Source organism: Stegostoma tigrinum, chromosome 25, assembly GCF_030684315.1.
Source record: "Stegostoma tigrinum isolate sSteTig4 chromosome 25, sSteTig4.hap1, whole genome shotgun sequence".
NCBI classification, from domain to species: domain Eukaryota; kingdom Metazoa; phylum Chordata; class Chondrichthyes; order Orectolobiformes; family Stegostomatidae; genus Stegostoma; species Stegostoma tigrinum.
Genome location: NC_081378.1, coordinates 10,936,049 through 10,957,855, shown reverse-complemented (window position 1 = coordinate 10,957,855; position 21,807 = coordinate 10,936,049). Strand labels below are relative to the sequence as shown.

At 42.9% G+C, this 21,807-nt stretch overlaps 1 protein-coding gene across 6 annotated transcripts in view; it reads left to right on the top strand.

Moving 5' to 3' along the window:
* usp6nl (USP6 N-terminal like) overlaps nt 1–21,807 on the top strand; it is a 230,743-nt gene that overhangs the window by 141,838 nt on the left and 67,098 nt on the right. For all 6 annotated transcript variants that reach the window (XM_048553726.1, XM_048553725.1, XM_048553727.1 and 3 more), the window contains 2 exons: nt 5,130–5,239; nt 21,440–21,488. In XM_048553726.1, coding sequence (XP_048409683.1) covers nt 5,130–5,239; nt 21,440–21,488 — 159 coding nt within the window. The remainder of the gene's footprint in view (nt 1–5,129; nt 5,240–21,439; nt 21,489–21,807) is intronic.

The window sequence follows — 21,807 nt, the reverse complement described above, 5'->3', positions numbered from 1 at the left end:
CTTTCATTTTGCTTGCAGCTTCTTGCAGGTTTTATCCTTCAACTGACATAACTAGGTGTGTACTGAAACAACAACTATTCCAGAGGCCATTGACCTTAAGACCTTGAGATGTAGGAGTAGAAGTAGGCCGATCAGATCTTTTCCACTATTCAGTGAGATCATGGCTCATCTGATCAACCTCAGCACCACTTTCCTACCTTTAATCTCATAATTCTTAATTCCCTGACTGATTAAAAGTCAGTCTGCCTCACCCTTGGATATACGTAATAATCCAGGCTCAAACGTCTTCTCCTGTAAAGAGTTTAACAAATTGACTATCTTGAAGAGAAAAAAATTTCTCCATACCTCTGACTTCCATGGGTGAACGTACAGTGAGATTATGCCTTCTGGTCCTAAACTCTCCAAGAAGAGGAAACGCCCTCTGCATCTACCCCGTCATGTCCCCGAAGGGTCTTTACTGTTTCAGTAAGGTCTCTTATTCTACTAAACTCTTGAGTACTAGCCCAACCTGTTCTTGTGGAGAACATTCCTCCTTATCCAGAATTAACCGAGTGAACCAACTCTGGACTGTCTCCAAGGCCAGTATATTTTTCAATAAGTAAAGGGCCCAACACTGTGCACAGTATTCCAGCTATAGTCTTACTGGTGCCTTGTATAGTTTTAGGAAGACCTCCCTACTTTTATGTTCCATTCTCTTTTGCGATAAAGGCCAACATTCTATTTTTCTTCCTGCCTACTTGCTGATCTTTGCTGTTAGCTGCAAAAGGACCCCCTGACCCCTATGTGGCACAGTTTTGTGTATCTTTTCCCACTTAATGTTCAGCTCTTCTACTCTTCCTGCCAAGGTGCATACATCACATTCTCCCACATTATATTCAATCTGCCAAGACTTCCCCACTCACACATGACCATATCCCTCTGTATTGACTAATTTTGTCACCTCACTATTTGCTTTCCCACTTACTGTTCTATCTTCTGCAAACTTGTCAATAGTACATTCACTTCCCTCATCGAAGCCATAACGTATATTGTAAACAATATTAAATGATAAATAATTGTGGCCATAGCACTGAACCTTGTGGCAACGTCACTAATTGCATGTTGTCATCCTGAAAATGCCCTCTTTATCTCAATTCTATCATTTTTTCTTAGTTAACATTTGATCCAAATAGATTGATATGCACTACCTCATCAAATGCCTTTGGATATTTTACCATTACTACTTCCCCTTTTGTCTATCCTGCTTAATATCTCCTCAAAGAATTCTGAATTTGTCAGACATGACTTCCTCTTCATAAAAGCATACTGGCTGTGTTTGATAATATTGTTTCTAAACGTTCTGCTATTAAGCCCTTTTATAATAAAAACTAGTATATTTTCCCAAAGACATATGTTGAGCTCACTGGCCTATAGCTAGCTACCTGTGGTTTTTTTTTGTCTTCCTCCCTTTTTGAATAAGGGTGTGTTGTATTGGCAAATGTCTAGGACTTTGTTAAATCTAAAGATTCTTGGAAAATTACCATCAGTGCATTCACTCTCCGCAGTTACTACTTGTAAAGTCTGAGGATATATCCCATCAGGTCCAGGGAACATATCAGTCTTTAGCTCCATTACTTTACCTACTTTATGTCCAGCAATAGTTATTGTAAACGTCTGCTCTTCCCAGCTTCTATTAAAAATAGACCATTCTTTTGCACAGTGTCATGATTGATGACATTGGAAAGATATGTCTGCAGTAAGCTTTCTCCTAAGACTGCTGTTCTTAAATAGGCCAAAGGAGGTACTGAAGAGTAGTCTTCTGAGCTTTGAAGATTAGCTACATGGAAGAAACCTCTACCCTCCCCTTGTTAAAGGAAGCTTACATGAGTTCAGAAAATTAGTGACTGGACCAGTTGAAGAAATCCTTATCTTAATTAAAAAACAGAAATTGCTGGCAAAACTGGGAAAAGCTTTCTCCCCACAGAAGCTGCAATTTCTGCTGTTCCAGATCTCCAGCATCTGCAATTCTTTGTTTTATTTTTCCTATCTTAATTGTTTAGTTAATAAACCAAAATTCTTCACTTATTTTACCTTGCTACAATTAAAAGAGATGGCAGGTTATAGTTGTAATGACATTTAAAATGTACCACAGGTATGTAGAAGCCTTTGCTCTAGCACACTGATTAGTGAGGAGTGATAAAACATTATCATTTAGCTTTGGCTCCTAAACTTTGAAGTTTGGGCCAAAATTATTTTTCAAGGTATTCTGAAAACTTCAAAAATAAAAATATTCAGAACACATTTTTAATTGTTCTGCTTGTTTGCAATTTTGCTGTTAATAGTCAATGTAAGGCAGTCTAAGCTGGAATAATGCATTGTATCTAATGTTCACTTGATATTTTGAAGTTTTTTTTTACAATTCGGCATAGTACAATCAAGTGTTCAGAATTTGGTGTTATATTGCTCAATTTTATTTGAAGAAAATTTATTACAGTGCCATCTAGTTGCAAGATTTTGGTACTACATTAATAAGAAATCCTGTGCAGTACAAAAGAGATTTTTGTCCATCTGGACCACAGGTTCCTGGACTGAAGGAGAAGCATTATTGACCCCTGTATCAAATAGATACTAAACTAAAATCCCAAATAAAAGCAAAGAACTCAAGTGCTGGAAATCTGAAATCAATGCAGAAAATACTGGAGAAACCTCATGCCCTACTTCCTGCAAAAATTGCATTCAGTTCTCCCAGTTTCTCTGTCCGCATCACATCTGTTCTGATGATTGTGCCTTACTCCTGGCTGTTTCTGACTTGAGCTCCTTTTCCCTCAAATGAAGATAACCCACCCACTGTGGTTGAGTGTCCTCAGCCATATCCAACCAATTTCCCATACGACTGCTCTTGCCCCTTTCCTTCCTCTGACAACAATGATAGAGTTCCCCTTGTTCTCACTTTCCACTGCACTATTCTCCACATTAAAAAGGATCCTCCGCAATCATTCCTGCCACATCCAGCAGGATATCACCAAACACATCATAACCTTCCCTCAACTGTAGGTATTCCACAAGGACCATTGCATCTGTGACACCCCGGTTCACTCTTCCACCACTCCAAACGGTTCCTTACTCCCCCATGACACTTGCCATGCAATTGCAGAAGATGGAACAGTTTTACCTCCTCCAAGGATTTACTGTCCAAGGCCCCCATGTACCTTCCAAGTGAAGCAGCATTTTACTTGTTTGTTCAATCTAGTCTACTGTATTTGCTGTTCACACTGCAGTCACCTTTACATTGGCAAGACCAAAGGCAGAGTGGGTGACTACCTTGCAAAACATTTTTGTGCTCTTCATAGGAATGAACCTTGTACAAGGGGGTGTAGCCTCAAATTGAGGGGTGATAGATTTAAGACAGATGTCAGAGGCAGGTTCTTTACTCAGAGAGTGGTCAGGGCGTGGAACGCCCTGCCTGCCAATGTAGTTAACTCAGCCACATTACGGGCATTTAAACAGTCCTTGAATAAGCATACGGATAATGATAGGATAGTGTAGGGGGAGAGGCTTAGATTAGTTCACAGGTCAGCGTAACATCAAGGGCCGAAGGGCCTGTTCTGTGCTGTATTGTTCTATGTTCTAACCCTGACCTTCCAGTTAATTGCCATTTCAGTTAAACACTTTGCTCTCATGCTATTAGTCTGTTCTACACCAGCTGCAATTTTCCAGCGAAGTATAAAATAAGCGTGAGGAGCAATGCCTAATTTTCCTTTTTGACCCTTTCCAACCTGGAGGACTCGATGTTAAATTCCATAACTTCAAATTTTGACTACATAATGACTGTTCGCCATTTTGTGGGTAGCATGGTGGTTCACTGGTTAGTGTTGTTACCTCAGTGCCAGGTTCAATTCCAGCCTTGGATGTCTGTCTGGGTGGAGTTTGCATATTCTCCCTGTGCCTGCCGATGAATAGGAATGTGCAGGCTAGATGGATTAGCTATGGCTCATGCGCGGGTTATGGGGTTACAGTAGAGGGTTGGGTCTGGGTGGGATGCTGTTCAGAGAGTTGGTACAGATTCAGTGGGCCAAATGGCCTGCTTCCACGGCAGGCTTCAATGATTCAATGATTTTCACGCCCCCATCTTGTTTACTTTGCTGTCAGTTGGGAGGACCCATTTATTCCCCTTCACAGCTTAATTTACACCCATTTTATATTTCTTTCTTTTTGACGGCAATTAACAACTCCATTGTCTTTTGCACTCAGCCACTCCACCGTCTGTGTCTCTCCTCTGCCCATGTGAATATATGTGTCTGAAAAAGTCATTCTGAATTTAAAATCTGGGCTTTGTTTTTCTCACCAGACAGGCTGCAAGATCTACTGAGTTTCTCCAGCATTTTCTGTTTGTTTTTGAAATAACATCTGCTGTTTGATTGTGAGATGATCTGATACTTTATGAAGTACAGAGTCTCTCAATAGGCAAGCAAACAGCATGTTGTTTAGGTGAGTCAAAACAAGCTATTGATGCCCAGGTTTGCTCACTGACCTATTTAGCTCCCCTCAAACCAAAGTGCATTTCAAAGCTTGTACTGTTTGTTTTTGACATTCTGTACTGGGGAAACTGCTGGTATTCCTGCTCCTGATTTCTGTACCTCAGCCTGTATTGTTAAGTCATATTCGGGCGTTGACTGAAGAACAATTTTGGTTGCAGCACCTTTCTTTACTGTTTCCTCTGTATCCCTTCTCCCAAACCCCCAAACACCACCACCATCACCACCATCATTACCTCTTGATTGCCAACAATTGAAAGCTCACAGATGAAGTGAAGAACTATTGATACTCATGTAATGTAGAATGAATCTACACTTGTACATATATTTGTAAAAAGTTACGAATGGACACGGATAAAAATTGCAGTGTAGTTTGTTTTACTACCTAAGAAACTATGACTGCTTTTAAGATGAATAAATAGACCTAAACTAAAGGTGAGGATTGCATATAATTGTGAGTTAGATTTAGAGTATTTTGGATATGCTGACAAAATATGATTTAGAATAATTTGTAAAAGTCGATTGATACTTCAGTATTATAATTTGTTATCAAAAAAGACTGTTGCTGACAAATCTAAATTTCTTGATCTCTTCTCTCCTGCATTTAAAATTCAGAAACTGAAAAGCAGAGCTCGGACAGTATCTCCAGACATCAGGCAGATTGATCTGGATGTGAATCGTACTTACAGAGACCATATCATGTTCAGGGAAAGATACGGAGTGAAGTAAGGGCAGTTTGTTTCATTACCTCCTTCAGTGTTTTTGCATTCTATTTGCATGATAGCTTTTTGTAGTTTCTGTTTCACCTACAAAGTTTTCACACAGCACAAACCCCCACCCTTTTCATGCAATGATATACAGAAAGTCACCTGTAGTGAATGGCTAATCCTGCTATACCCCTCCCTATGTGAAGCTTGACTGACTGATTGTTATGCAGATCTTCACAGCAGTATGGCCTGACCCCAAAGGAAAGTTGTGAGCATGAATCTATCTTGTTGCCGTAAACTATGGTGTCTTCAAATTCTAATGAGCTGCCTATCTACCATTTTGATTTCTTAAAAAAATCAAATGGTTACATTGGAACATCGTTAGCTTCATTTCATTTTAATTAGTTATGTCCATGTTTGATTTTGTGTGTTACAAATATTTCTGTTTGTAGAATAATTGCTCATGGATTCGTGAGGTGCAATAGGAATCAGGGTAGGTAGAGGAGCCTTTGCAAGGATGATGAACTGACATTAACATTTGCACTTGGGAACCCTCCAGCATAATTGCTTCAACCATGCTTAATTTAGTTCGACCTCCTTGTTGGGTTCATTTCTTGTAAGTTTGTATTTGTAATGTTGTCAGGACCCAGAAAGCAAGATACATAACTAGTTTGATGATTTCTGTTTTATGGCACTTATTTTAATGCATGATTAAATTTCTTTAAATTTTATGGGTCCAATGCTTGGCTGAAGGTTGCACCTATAAAAATTAATATGTTAGCAATTAGGATTGCAATCTGGCAATTGAACTTACGTATTTTGCTTTTGTTGAATTTACTACAACTGGACGCAGTGCACATCAGCACTTCATCTTAAGTACTGAAATTAAATACTTTCATGCTGTGCATGTCTTTACTTTCTATTGAAAAATATTTTTCACTTTGTTTGAAATATTAGTAATAAAAATCTTCCTTTAGATCATTTATTCCTGGTACTAAAAAGGTGCCTGTAAGTTGGATATAACTGGGTGAATTTTTTTTTAAACTTTCAGTGTAATAAGCATACACGTTTCTAAAGGTTGATGAAAACCCATTGATTTAAAGCTTTGATTCTTACTTGAGGTTTTTCTTGTCTACCAATTTTGTATCAGAGTCATGGCATACAAAATATTGGAAGAGTTTACTTTAACAATGCAATTTCAACACTGATCTCAAGAAGAACAAACTGAGTTACTGCTTAATATGGTTATCTTTATTCCCCTTGTGTCGTTGCAACTTTGAGTAGTGCTTGTGAGATTACTTAATACTTCAGTTACAGTCAAACAGATTACAGGTTTACAAATGAGAACGTAATAGTAAGCGGTCTTCCTTTTGCTCTGGGTTCCCCAACTATGGATCACAACCCCCAGTGGGACAGGGGGATGAGGAATTAATGTTGCCAGTTCTGTGGCAGCAGTGACAACACAGTGAAATTTGGCAGTCTTTGGGGCTATTTAAATGTACACTTTTTTTTTGCCTGTATGACAGACTTAATCCAATGAACACAAGGCGCCAAAATCACTAACAACAACAGAGCCTGCAAGATGGTTGGTGCCTTTGATTTTTGTATCTGTAACCATGTTCTGTGAATGCCACCCCCCCCCCCCCCCCACCAAAAAAAAGTAAATGTTTCACAACAACAGCTCCTCACACCGTTCTGGCAGCCATCTCTGGGGTGGTACCAAATATGATGCAGCAAAATGGAGTCATAGCAAAAGAAATGGTTTGGGGAAGCAGAGTCTTGTGCTGTGTATAAACAAGTTATACAGGACATGTGATGAACAGTGTCCTGTTTGGAGATGGAGATTGGGTGGTGGAAGAGGTTTGCAGTTCCTCTTCCAAACATCTCCAACAGTCCTGAGGAGCACATTTGCAAATAATTTGACAACTAGTTGATCAAGTTCTGCCTTACTTGTCTTGGATTCTTTGACCTTCATTTGAGTTGCAAATCAGTCATGATAGGCATATGTAATGCTAGGCCTTAGATCATTCAGGATTTTCTTTTGAAATAGTTTGTAAATAATCTTGGAATAAAGTAACATTGGATTTTAAAACTGCATTTTTAAGTCGGAATTTGCAGCAAAATGCAAGGGTTTACAATAATCATTTTCTAATAAAAATTAATATCCCTATAAACATCACTTCTGAAGTTTAGTTTAATATTAGAAAGTATAAAATCATGAATAGCTTCACCTAGCCCTGTTGCCCATTCCGACAATGTTTCAAGGAAGACAGCATTTCAAGAAATGAGCATTTATCATCCACTTCCGACAGTTGATGCAGAATGGTCAGTAAACCATACTTTGGCATTCCTGAAACACCTGATCTCAAAGGTACAAGAATTGTGGATTGTAATGATCCCAGCTGATTTTCATTTTGGGCAAGCCAGATCCCAAAGTCAATCTTGATTTGTTAAACCCTAACTTAATTTTCTTTCAACCAAGTTGGTCAGTTACAGAACACATATACAAGAAGCTTCCAATGCACTTTAACACAAAGGATAAAATATTTATTAAACACTATTTTTAAAAAAATCATGCTCTATTGACCTGGACAAAAAGGTTGGAAGGATTTTGTTGTAGACGTTTAGAGACGATTCAGTTCATGCCATTCCTTTTAACCCTGAGATACCCTTAGAAACACTGAAACCTCAATGAAAAATTTACACAGTAAAGCTCCTTGCTCAGGCTGGCACAGCTGCCACCAGTTTCCTTTTAACCAATTTCTATGCGGTCACTAGATTTTTTTTTTCCCTTCAGTTAATATCTCTCTCGAAGACACCTAAATCAAATTGCAAACTAAGCTCACTATAACTTCTAACTTCAAAGCAACTGCATGAGTTCTGTACATCCCATTTGAGCAGATCTTCACGAGCATATAACTCATACAGACTGCCTTTCTGGCACTGTTCTGTCTTTCTGTGCATGTTATTGGACCTCTAAGCAATAACTTAGTTTCATTTTTGCTGTACCTTTAGTTATTGCATTGAAATGTTCTTTTTAAAATGTGCGTGACCAAAATAAGCTTCCAGATCTCTCTGTACCAAGCCATGAGAACAAGCAGAAATGAAACAAAACCATGTCTTCTTTCTTAATGCAAGAGATAAAGTATAAATTCAACTCAAAGTTATGCATTTTTCTGAACAGAGGTCATTTGGTAATTCATATATGAAATGATGAACACCTGCAGTAGGAAGAATGGTTGAAACTTGTGTACGATTTTACAAACAACTAGATTCTGTGCTGTGGAACCAGAAAGGTCAGTAGTCTGAAAACATGAGATCAATTCAGCCTTTGTCATATGGCGGGCTGGCTTGGATAACAACATGGCAACATCTTAATAAGAGGATTGTATATTTGAATCCTATTATACGATTTCAGCACATGGTTTCAATTGGCTGACATTTTAGTACCATAATGAAGTAAGATTGCATTGTTAGAAGTGACAGCTTTTAGAAAACGGGCTAGATATTTTGTCTTTGCAGGTAATGGAAGTCAGCAAATTCCTCAGTTCGGCCTGCTGCTCGTGAGAGAAAGTGCGTCCCTGCAAAAAAGTTTTCTTTTATATTTCCATGGGAGGGGTAGTGCATGTTAGAGCCAGACTCATTGATCCCAGAAGTACTTCATTTCAGTTATGATAATAAATGCCTCACTCGTCATCTCTATTCTCTCCCATGCCCCATCTGTAGTGTCACACGCTCTCGACTGACGCCCCTACCCTGTGATATACTTGATTACAAGCTGTGCTGCTCCACTCGCTGCCAGAACCCCTCATATCTTTTTTGCTAAGTGAAGCCAAACAGTTTCCATGCCCATTCATCTTCTTTGCACTCTATGCAATCGGTGAATCCTATGGTGTTGATTTTGGGGCTTCATGATTACAGCTTCCTACTTAATTTCGGAGTTGACAGCTTGTAGCAATTTTCTTATAGCTTATTGCACTTGTCAAGAAGCAGTAGGTAAGATATGATTAGGCACGGAAAGTATATGACTGTGACAGATAAGAATGCCTGATGGATCCTGAATCTGTCCTGTGGAATGGAGGAACTAGATCGGTGGTTTTGAAGTGGTGTCTTTTGTCTTCGGGTTGATGTAGGTGAATTCCTGGTCTTCTCCCAAGAATATAATTGCCTGTTTCCCTTGATAACCGTCTCTCCCCACTTATCCTTTGATATACGTTATTTTGGAGGCTGACCATCTATGTTGTTGTCAATTACCTATCTAAGTTCTCAGCCACTGACCATGGTAAGGTACTCAGGATGATAGTTATCCACTTGCCTTTTTTTAAATGAGGGCTATTATTCTTTCTAAGAACAAATTCTTGGAAAATTCTAATTTTTAAAAGAACCCAGCTTCCAGCAATAGTATCCAATATATTGCCTGCTATAATGATATTGCATTTCCTGTATGGATTTTCAATTACCAACTTTGTTTTGAATTACTGGAATATGCAAGGAAAAAGAAGATGGCAGCACTTTGTACTAAGCACAGCACAGTACGGTGCACTGTTTTGAAAATATTAAGAAAGCCATTGATTTACACACATTTGCCATTTTCTGGCAAACAACATCTGTGTGTGATGAGTTTAGGCATGACCCTTTAATAGCACCCCAGGGTCAAGTAGAGCTGGTAGTTATCTAATTAAGTGTGGAGTGTGATGTTGTGTTTTCAGGTAATGCTGCTGACAGAAAGCATGCATATAAAAAATGGGATAAGGCAATGAATGGACCTTTTTGGGGAGGTAGTAGTGCTTAGAAGTAATGGTACTGATGTGAGATGAGAAGATAAAGCATGTGCTTCTTTGTGCTGTGAAAAGAACTAAACAAGGGCAGCCCCAGCCACACAGCTGGTGGCGATGTTTTGGTGGAGACTGTGTGGTCAGCATACAAGTGGTTGCTGACAGCTCTAGAAGGTCGCTGTAATACAATCTTGGAACCAAATTGTTTAAGAAACAATCCTCATAATTGAGGATGCCTAATTAAAGTGAATGTACTTTAGTATCTATGCTTATTCAACGTGCTTGGTTTGAATGGCTGAATGGGTTTTGTGAAATGTATATTTCATTAACATTACTGATTTCTTAAAATCTATGTTTTGAAGGTATCAGTCATCTCCTATGCTTAAGATTTAACTTCTCAATTAAGATAATTTTAAAGACAGATTTTTAAAGTACCATATAGACTTGAACTGATAATCTGGTTTTTATTGAAAAGATTGACATTAACCTTTTTCAGCTCAAAAATATTTGTCCCATTATTAAAATGCTGATAACTAGTTTGAATCCTCTTGTCAGTTCTAATTTGATAAATGGTGACTAATAATTAATTCCTGCCTTGCACCAATATAAGAGTTGATGCATTTAACAATGTTTTATCGGTTGACATTTTAAAGATTGGTGTTAAACTGACATAAATTTATGCTACCTCTCATGTAATTCACAATATTATAATTGTATTCCATTCCATTTAAACTGTTTCTTATTTTTAATTATATTATTTGGAAGGAAAATTGGGCTCTTTTCAGCAATTAACTTTTGATAGCGTACTTTTGGCATTTTTTAGATTATTGCAACAATGTAACTTTATATTTTTACATTGTCATTATATCAAGTTGATAAAATTAATGGCCTCTTACAGGTGAGATCTTCTCAATAGCTGCAAATTTGAACTTTAAAATGACATAATACTCCACTAAAACTTTTCTTTAAGATTCTATTAATGAAAGACTTCAAACTCGAGCCTCTTGAGATTAGAACAGTCTGCCAATGTGAATAAGAGCATCTGTAATTGATTCCAGTCAACTTGTACATGTTTCTCTCTGGAGAATCAAATCATTGGATAAAATAGCCACTATTGAACTGTGCATTGACAGCATTTTAAAAAAAAAACTACTTCATTTATTACATTTGGTGTTTTGAGGCATTTTTATTGGTTACGTACTTCAGCAGTGGTTTGTTATTAAATGTAATTAATAAACCACTTTGAATACCAGAAAATTTGAACACTTTTTTTAACCTTTCTTGATCTTAAAGCTGTATTTTATTCTGACTTCAATGCAACAACATTGAAAGACATAGCAAGATTGGCATTTGAGAGAGATTTAATTCTGTTAATACACTAAGATTTTCTCTGAAATGTATAATTGATCTACAAAGCAGTTGCAGACCCATGTGATCTTCTTTTGCACTATTCCTCTATGTAATGTCTTTGTATTATTTTTCTAACATTGAAGCTCAGTAAGAATTAGAAAAACACGTGGCTTTCAAACGAAAAATGCAGTATTAAATGAGCACAAGTACACTACAGTGCACATGCAACTGCCACATTTGAGTTACCTCAACATTATTTTCATTATGCGGCTCTTCCTTGATACTTTCCCCTGCCTGGTGATTGTCCTTTAATTACAAAGCTCAGAAGAAATGTCTGTGTAATTAGCAACCTGCTCATATTTTGACAACTGTGATAAGTTGTACCAGCAGCTTCAGTGGTAGAGGCAGTGGTGCCTATTCCTTGGCATGTTAGTACCTCAGAATAAAATCTGTTGTAGAGCCATGAAAATGACTCCGAAGTGCAACATACCAGGTTGATCAATTTTGGCTTCAGTTTTTTTTGCAATGTGTTTATTTTCTGGATCTAGTTGTTCTGAGGACAGCATTAGTTGCTCATCCCAGTTGACTCTTGAGAACTTGGTAATGTGATTTAATGCTATTTTTCGCAGTGATGAGTTGTGAAAATTTAATATGTGTAAAATGGAGGCTGTTTGAATTCAATTTTTCAGTGTTAGGATGAAATTATATATTTATCAGTAAAACTTCCTATTCCAATTGATTGATAGCCTTATTCTCTCTTCCTTCTGAATTATTAGGCTAGTCTTTCACTAAAATAATTAACATGCTCTTTTTAGGAAATATCAAACTAAACATTGATGCCAAGATTAATTATAGATGTGAATTCTAACTGAATTCTAACAAAATTCTGAAAAGGTTCATCTGTGTACAAAATATATAATGAAATTGAGATTAGCACTGTATTCAAAATTATACTGTCTCTTGGTTATGCTAAATCAGCTTTCTGTTTTTTGCTATTACTCAAGTGGTATACGCAAATCCCTAACTCACTTGAATTTATCAGTACTTTGCAAAATTACCATGCATGAGGCAGCTCTGAATCTTCCCTTCTAAAAGTAAAGGTGACATGAAATTGTTCACTACGTTAGCTCTAAGCTTTGTTTTTTGCTTCATGCACACTGAACTGGAAATTTAGTAAAATTCTTAAAAATTCATGAAAAACATCAAGTTTATTGCTTTCTCAATCTCCCTAAATCACTCGCATTGTTTAAACTCCTTATACCATATTCATGGCCATCCCCTTCTCTTTGCCATCTCATTTGATTTTGGTCTTACAAAAGACCGTTTCCCTGTATTGCTCACCACTCTGTCTCCATTCTATCCCGTATCCTAACTTTTGTTTTCATCCCTGGAAAAAATTGATTTCCCCAATTCGTTTACAACTGCACTTGCGAAATACCAAAAATCTAGCCTTTGGCCCTCCATTTGTCACAATGTCTCTGCAAATATTGATTTCTCAATCATGTCTTCACAGCAACACCCACCTGCTTTCGTCCTAGTTTCCATTTACTTTTCTCTCTTACGCTGCCCGTTTTCCACCAATACGGCTTTCATCACAGCTGTTGGGTATGAAAAGATATGGTTTAGCTATGCATCACACGACCTGTCTGGACTACGTAAAATGCTACCGCATCTTCTTATCAGTGAAAACTGCTCACTATCCTAGTATATTCCTGGAATGCAAGGATAATCCCTAGCTTTCTTTTTCCCTCAATTGCAGACCATCTTTTTAAACCCCTGTCCCTGATTTCCTTGTCTCCAACAGCACATACAAGAAGCTGATAAACTACTGCATCATTGAGATCAAGACTATCCAATGAGCTGTCTCTGCTTCTAACCAGATTCTGCTACCTCACCTGTCAACCTTCCTTGTAATGCTCTTGGCCTGGCCCTAAACTGTCATGTTTCTCTATTTTCCCTTTATCTCGCCTCATGCCCTCAGCTTATCTTGTCCATAATCCATCTTCTGATTGTTCAAATAAAAACAAAAAGTGCTGGAGAAACTCAGCAGGTCTGGTTGTACCTGTCAAGAAAGAAACTATAAATAGTTAGAGTCCAGTGACTCTTCTTTTGAACTCTTCCTTTGATTCTGGTCCCACGAAGTGCTGATTATCCAACTTGCTCTACTGATCTCTGTATTAGCCAGTTCTTTCTGTTCAGATGCTGTACCCCTTTCGTTTAAGTTTGCTGTCATCACCTCTCTCCTTAAAAAAAAAATTACCCTTGACCTCGTCCTTGCAAACTGACGTCCCAACTCCAACCTCTGACTCCTCTCCATAGTCTTTTGAATCTGTGTCACCTCCCAAATCTGTTTACTTCCTCCTTGGGCTTTGTTTTAGTCCCTCTAATTAGTTTTTGCCTGCCGTACACCAAAACAGCTTTTATCCAAGTCATAAATTACGTACTGCATTACTGTGACAAAAGTCAAATTTCCTTCCTTGCCATACACAACTTATATTCCTTTAACATGAGTATTCGCTTTGACCATTTCTCCACTGATGCCCAGCTTGGTGGTATTGCTCTCATGTGGTTCCATTCTTACCTGCCTTGTTGTACCCAGAGTTTTGGTCATAATGGCTTCTCCTCTTGCTGCACTGCCTCTTGTGTCACAGGATCAATCTTTATTTTCAAACTGCTCTCCTGCTTCTCATCTATATGCAGCCTCATGGCAATATCATCTGAGTTTCAATTGAAGACACCTGGCTGTACCTCATTACTAACTCTCCAGAATCCTCCATTGTTGCAAAATTAGTAAACTCTTGCGCTGGCATGCAGTACTGGATGAGCAAAAATTTCCACTAATTAAATATTGGTAAGATTGAAGCCATTTTTTTGTGCCCACGCCAAACTCCATTCCCAAGCTACTAAATTCACCCACTACTCAGCATGATCTGAGATTAAGCCAGTATTTTCGCTATCTTGAATGTTTCTTTTGTTCTGGAGTTGAGATTCTGATATCATATTTGTGTTATTCCTAATAATGCCTTTTTCCTGCTCAAGCCTAGTTTAAATTTCCTATCTATGTTCACCTACTGCTGAAACCTTCACCTCTGTTACCTCTCAACTCGAATATTCCAACACACTTTGGCTGGTCTGTCTCACTGTCATTCAGAACTCTGCTGTACGTAAATTAACCCGCTATAAGTCCTTTTCTACCAACTTTTTGATCACTCATCTCAATTGACTCCCAGTCAGACAGGGTCTTGATTCTAAAATGCTCATTCTAGTTTTCAGATTTTTTTCATGGCCTTACCCTCCCTAGCGAGTTTTGAGAAAATTTGTAGCTCAGGTTGAAGTTCTGGATGTGAGATTGCTCGCTGAGCTGGAAGGTTCATTTTTAGACGGTTCGTCACCTTTTTTTTATTTGAAAAAATATACTTTATTCATAGAATGTACAAAAAAGAACATTTATGCACCTACCCAGTCATGCAAGCCGCTCCGGGTTACCCAGGGGGTACATACACCAACTAAAGGAAAAAAAAAAGCAAAGAAAACACCCCGGCAGTCGTCACCCCGCACAGTCCCCGTTGGCCCCCTGACCACTTGGGGAAGGCGCCAGTTGGGCCCAGTTACCAGATAGGGTTTTTTTTTCTATTCTGGACGAGGGGTTTCATACGGTGGTCTTTCCCCACTGCGCCTTGGCGGCGGCTGCCCCAAACTTTAGCGCGTCCCTCAGCACGTAGTCCTGGACCTTGGAGTGTGCCAGTCTGCAACACTCGGTCGGGGTCAGTTCTTTCAGCTGGCAGACCAGCAAGTTGCGGGCAGACCAAAGAGCGTCTTTCACTGCGTTGATGGTCCTCCAGGCGCAGTTGATGTTGGTCTCGGCGTGCGTCCCCGGGAACAGCCCGTAGAGCACGGAGTCCCGCGTCACGGAGCTGCTCGGGACGAACCTCAACAAATACCACTGCATCCCCCTCCAGACCTCCTGCGCATAGGCACACTCCAGAAGGAGGTGATCGACAGTCTCGTCCCCCCAGCAGCCACCTCGAGGGCAGCGTGCAGTGGTGCAGAGATTCCGGGCATGCATAAAGGATCTCACTGGCAGAGCCCCTCTCACCGCCAGCCAAGCAATGTCCTTGTGCTTGTTTGAAAGTTCTGGCGATGAGGCATTCTGCCAAACGACTTTGGCAGTCTGCGTGGGGAACCACACGACAGGATCCACCCTCTCCTTTTCCCGAAGGGTCCCGAGGATACTACGTGCTGACCACTGCCTGACGGCCTTGTGGTCAAAGGTGTTTCTTTCCAAAAATTTCTCCACGAAGGACAGATGGTACGGAACGGTCCAACTACTCGGAGCGTTCCACGGCAATGAGGCCAGGCCCATCCTTCGCAACACCGGAGACAGGTAGAACCTCAGTAAGTAGTGACACTTGGTGTTTGCGTACTGAGGATCTACGCACAGCTCGATGCAGCCGCACACAAAGGTAGCCGTCAGGGCGAGGGTGGCGTTTGGTACGCCCTTTCCCCCATTTTCCAGGTCTTTGTACATGGTGTCCCTGCGGACCCAGTCCATCCTCGACCCCCAAATGAAGTGGAAGATGGCCCGGGTGACCGCAGCGGCGCAGGTCCAGGGAATAGGCCAGGCCTGCGCCACATACAACAGTACCGAAAGCCCCTCGCACGTGACAACCAGGTTCTTACCCGCGATGGAGAGGGACCGGAGCGTCCACCTGCCCAGCTTCTGCTTCAATTTGGTGATACGCTCCTCCCAAGACTTAGTGCACGCCCCAGCTCCACCAAAACCACCCAGCACCTTCATGTAGTCTGTCCTGACGGTGAAGGGGATGAAGGAGCGGTCGTCCCAGTTCCCGAAGAACATGACCTCGCTCTTACCCCTATTGACTTTGGCACCCGAGGCCAGTTCAAACTGGCCGCAGATGTCCAATAGTCTACTCACCGACCGACGATTGGTGCAGAAGACGGCGACATCGTCCATGTACAGGGAGGTCTTGACCTAAAGGCCTCCGCTGCCTGGGATAGTCACGCCCTTCAGGCTCAATTCCTTCCTGATGGATGCGGCGAAGGGCTCCACACAGCACACGAACAAGGCAGGAGAGAGGGGGCAGCCCTGCCTGACTCCAGATCTAACAGGAAAACTGTCTGATTCCCACCCGTTGATCGAGACTGCGCTAACGATGTTGGAGTAGAGCAGCCGGATCCAATTGCGGATGCCCTCCCCGAACCCCAATTTGGAGAGGACATCCCTCATGTAAGCATGAGAGACCCTGTCGAAGGCCTTCTCCTGGTCCAGGCTGACAAGGCAGGTGTCCAATCGCCTGTCCTGTCCGTAGGCGATTGTATCCCAGATGAGCGCGAGGCTCTCAGTGATCTTCCTGCCCGGCACAGCACAGGTTTGGTCAGGGTGAATCACTGACTCCAGGACAGACCTGACCCGGTTGGCTATGACCTTGGCCAGGATTTTGTAGTCCACGTTCAAAAGTGAAATGGGACGCCAATTCTTAATTTCTTCCCTCTCCCCCTTCCTCTTGTAAATGAGGGTGATGATGCCCTTCCTCGTGGACTTGCACATTTCCCCTACCCGAAGCGCACTGTCGTACACCTCCAGCAGGTCCTGGCCGACCAGGCCCCACAGAGCGGAATACAGCTCGACCGGTAAGCCATCGCTTCCGGGAGTCCTATTCCTCTCCAAGGACTTGAGGACTCTGGTCAGCTCGTCTAGGGATATCGGCCGGTCCAGCCACTCCCTCGTGCCGTCGTCTAAGACCTCCGTGATAGACGACAGGAACGACTCGGAGGCCGTGCTGTCCGTGGGCTTCGTGTCGTACAGTCCGGCATAGAAGGATCTGCTGATCCTCAAAATGTCGGGCTGAGACGACGTCACCGAGCCGTCGTCCTCCTTCAGCCGGCTAAGCACAGAGCTCTCTCTGTGCACCTTCTGAAAGAAGAAACACGAGCACGTCTCGTCCTGCTCCACGGAGTGGACCCTGGACCGGAAGATTATCTGGGAGGCCTCCGCGGCGAAGAGCAAGGCTTGCTGGCCCCTCACCTCGCGGAGGTCCTCCGTGACATTGACCCCCATCAACTGCAGAAGGAGCAGGTTCTGCACCCTTTTCTGGAGTCGCGACAACTTTCCCCGCCTCTCTCTTGCCTTCTGAACAAAGAACCTCTTGATGTTCTCCTTCACCGTCTCCCACCAGTCGCCTGGAGACTCAAAGAGGGGTTTCACGGTTCCCCAACCGGCATACTCCCTCTGAAGCTCCTTGACGTTCTCTGGGGTCAACAGAGTCGTGTTGAGCTTCCACGTCCCCTTGCCGGCCGGCTGGTCGTCCTGTAAGTGACAGTCGGCCAGCAGGAGGCAGTGGTCAGAGAAGAACACCGGCTGAACGCCGGTGGATCTGACCGAGAACGTCCGTGACAAAAACAGGAAATCTGTCCTTGAGCGGATAGACCCGTCTGGCCGCAACCAGGTGTACCTCTGCTGCGCTCCGTCTGCAGGGGTGCTGAAGACGTCGAGCAGCTTGGCGTCCTTCACCGTGCCCATCAGGATTCTGGACGTGATGTCCAGTTGACTCCCCCCACCCGCTGTCCCCACGCCGGATCTTCCATCTGCATCACTGATGCAGTTGAAGTCTCCGCCTAGGATGACCGGCCTGGACGTAGCCAGCAGGCGTGGAAGCCGCTGCAGGATGGCCAACCGCTCATTCCGTACCGCTGGGGCGTACACGTTGATCAGCCTCAGGGGAGCATTCCTGTAGGTGATGTCAGCCACTAGGAGGCGCCCCCCACCACCTCCTGAACTTGAGAGATGGTGAAGTTGCGCCCCCGCAGCAGAATAGCCAGGCCCGAGGAGTGACAGTCGTTACCCCCCGACCAGATCGAAGGCCCACAGGTCCAGGCGCCGGACCATTTCCCTTACCTGCCGAGGTGCGGTATCCCACATTCCTGCAGAAACAGGAGGTCCACCTCGATGGTGGTCAGGTAGGCCAATGTGGACACACATCTCGCGGTTGACTTGACGCTGCGCACATTAATGCTCGCAACTCGTACCCCCATTGTGGGCAGTGACCGCAGTACCCTCCCCAAGTCCAAGGTCCAGCCCCTCCATCTGTCCCTTCATGCCCATTGCCCGGGCTAACTTCTGGACGCTCTCCGGGCTCAGGAAACCGTCCGTGCTGCCTTCCGGGTGGCATCCCCCCCGTCAGGGGTGCGGAGGCAGGAGGGTCCGGCTCCGGGTCAGGCTGGGGATGCGCTGTTTCCTCCTTCCAGCCTGGAACTTCCGGGGGGCCCTCCAGCGGCACTTGACTGGGTGTCGGAGGGAGCCTCAGGACGCCTCCCGTCACCTGGAAGCGGGCTGCTGCCTTCCTTCTCCCTCGAGATCTTTAACTTCTACTTCGGGTGGGCCCTCTCCGAATCCCCCTCGTCAGAGGAGTTCTTATAGCCCCCCCTGTAGCTGCCTCTTCCCGCCTGATTGTTGCGGCTCCTGGGCCCGTCGACGCACCTTCCTCCTCGCTTTCCGAACTGTTGTCCACTCCCCTGAGTCACCTGTCGCCGCCTCCATCGACTCCGGGTTGTCGGGGGGGATCGGAGCCTGCAGGGGTGCTCTGCTGGCCTCGGGCCCACCCTGCGGGGCTGGGCCCTCCTGCACATTAGTGGGGTCCTTGCTGGGCCCTGGTGCCTTCCTCTCCTCCGGGGTGGCTGGCCCCGCATTGCCCCTGCTGGCGACCTGGGCGTCGGTGGTCCCCCGCCGCGGGCATGCCCTATAGAGATGGCCCGCTTCCCCGCAAAGGTTGCAGCTTTTCTCTTGTGGGCAATCCTTTGCAAGGTGTCCGTCCTCCCTGCAGATGGTGGCTTTGCAGTCGGCCGCCACGTGACCTGACCTACCACAGGCATGGCAGACTTTTGGTTGCCCTGCATAGTTCAGGTAGCCCCTGCTCCTGCCGATCTCGAAGCTGGACGTTGGGTGTACGACATTCCTGTCCGCGCCCATCCTCAGCGTCACCTTGACCTGCCTCTTACTCGACCAGATGCCAAAGGGGTCCGTGATGTCAGTTAGGTCCCCTTCCACCTTCACATACCTTCCGAGGAAGGTCAGGACATCAACTGCTGGCACATGCGAGTTGTGCATGTGTACAGTCACCATACGGCTCCTCTGCACTGGCATCACAAACAGCGGGACAGCGGTCAATACAGAGAGGGGGCCCTCACCTCCTTTCTCCTTGAAAACCTCCAGGAAGTGCTCGCAAAGCTTGGCACTCCTGAAGGTCACGTCGTAAAAACCTCCTCCGGGGAAATCCTGCAGGCAGTAAATGTCCGCAGCAGCGAACCCACAACAGTCCAACAGGACCCTCTTCACGAAGAAGGTGCGGTCCACAGGTGCACCTTCTTCCACCTTCTTTACAGAAACACGGATGGTGTTCCGGACCCCCTGACCTGGGGCACGAGCACTTGCCGCAGCCATCGTTGCAGGTTGGCTGCTCCCCTGAACCAGCGTTAGGCCGAAGCCAGCATTAAGATCCACTGGTCGCAAGGGTGCACAGCCAACCCGACGTCTTCCTTTCACCTCCAACACAGCACTCTCCTCCTCTCGGTGCACAAGAGAGTGGGTCTTTATTTTGTTCCGGATGTAAGCTGGTTTACTGAGCTTGAAGGTTTGTTCCCAGATGTTTTGTCACCATTCTAGGTAACATCATCAGTGAGCCTCCGACGAAGCGCTGGTGTTATGTCCCGCTTTCTATTTATCTGGTTAGGTTTTCTTGGGTTGGTGATGTCATTTCCTGTTCTTTTTCTCAGGGGATGGTAGATTGGCTCCAAATCAACGTGTTTGTTGATGGAGTTCCGGTTGGAATGCCATGCTTCTAGGAATTCTCGTGCGTGTCTCTGTTTGGCTTGTCCTAGGATGGATGTGTTGTCCCAATCAAAGTGGTGTCCTTCCTCATCTGTATGTGAGGATATGAGTGATAGTGGGTCATGTTGTTTTGTGGCTAGTTGATGTTCATGTATTCTGGTGGCTGGCTTTCTGCCTGTTTCTGCCACCCTCCCTATCTCTGCACTCACCTGAAGACCTTAGAATATACTGCTTGTGCATTCCCAGTCATACAATGTGCATCATTCATGGCTGTGTCTTAAGTTATCTGGATCCCAATCTTTGGAATTCCTCCCCACTCCACACACTCTGCTTCTCCATCTTGCTTTTCTTCAAGACAGTTTTTAAAACTTACCATTTTAATCTAGTTTTTTGGATATCTAATCTAACATCTACTGTGTGATTCATGTTATGCTTTGCTTTATAGTGCCCTTATGAAACATCTTCTGTTTCGTTGTTTCAGAATGTTAGAAGTCTTATACATTAAGTGTAAGTTGTTAAAAGTACACCTGAAATTTGATATACTAATATATTGTCTGAGCTTTAATCAATCCTAAATATCTGCTATTCTATCTTGTCTGCATATACGAATTTGGATATTGTGTTTATTTAATGTGCCATTTGGTGACTAATAATGTTATACTCCAAATTAATGTTTTTGGGGAATCTCTAGACATATGAAGATCTACATCTAGGAGTACTAATGATCTGCGTGAAGCCATGTGATAGTGGCATCAAAGATAGAACAATATAGTGGAAAGCTGATGGGAGCCAGTAGTGAAATATATTGTCCAAGACCACTTTAAGAAATAAGAAATATATTATTAGCCAACAAATAGAAGAGATGCCATGATGATGTAGATAGATTTTAAGATGCTTGTAAAGGATCTTCCTCAGTTAACCGTTCGCAAAGCCTGTCAATAGGTTAGGCTCAGTAGCTAGCCCTCTTTCAGGACGGAAGCCTTCAGAGAAAATTAATATCTTCTCTTGATTGCTATGCTGGATACAATTAAAATGATGAACTTTGAATATTAGCTGTTCAGGATCCATATTTGTCTCCTGTAAATCTCAAGAGTAGCATTTTGCTTCTTTATTCAGCCACTGAAGCATTTACATGCACGAAACACCTGCCTTTTAGAATTGAGGACAATGTTCCGAATCAATATGTTTGTATTCAATATGGCACAGATCAAAATTTATAAGTAATTTCTTTACATTTCTCTTCTGCAGGCAGCAAGCTTTGTTCCATGTTTTAGCTGCTTATTCCATGTATAACACGGTATGTTTCTTTTTGTAGCCTGTATTTTAGATGAGATTTCAAAGCTGTTTTTGCTTTTCTGGTTCGTATTGATTTTCTGAAAGATATGAAATGTAAAATACATTTTGTTATGAAACGAATAAACATGATTTTTGTAATGCACAGTTATAATAAAGTGATTGTTGAAATGCCTGATTTTGAAAACAATGGGTGGGTGTCAGGGAGGGAATAATTCAGTGTGAAGGATATTTGGAGGAAAACCTTTCTTTAAGTCTTTTCTAGCATTTCATCATTTTTGAAAGAATTTAATGCTGCCAGGTGGATATTCATTGTGAACGTA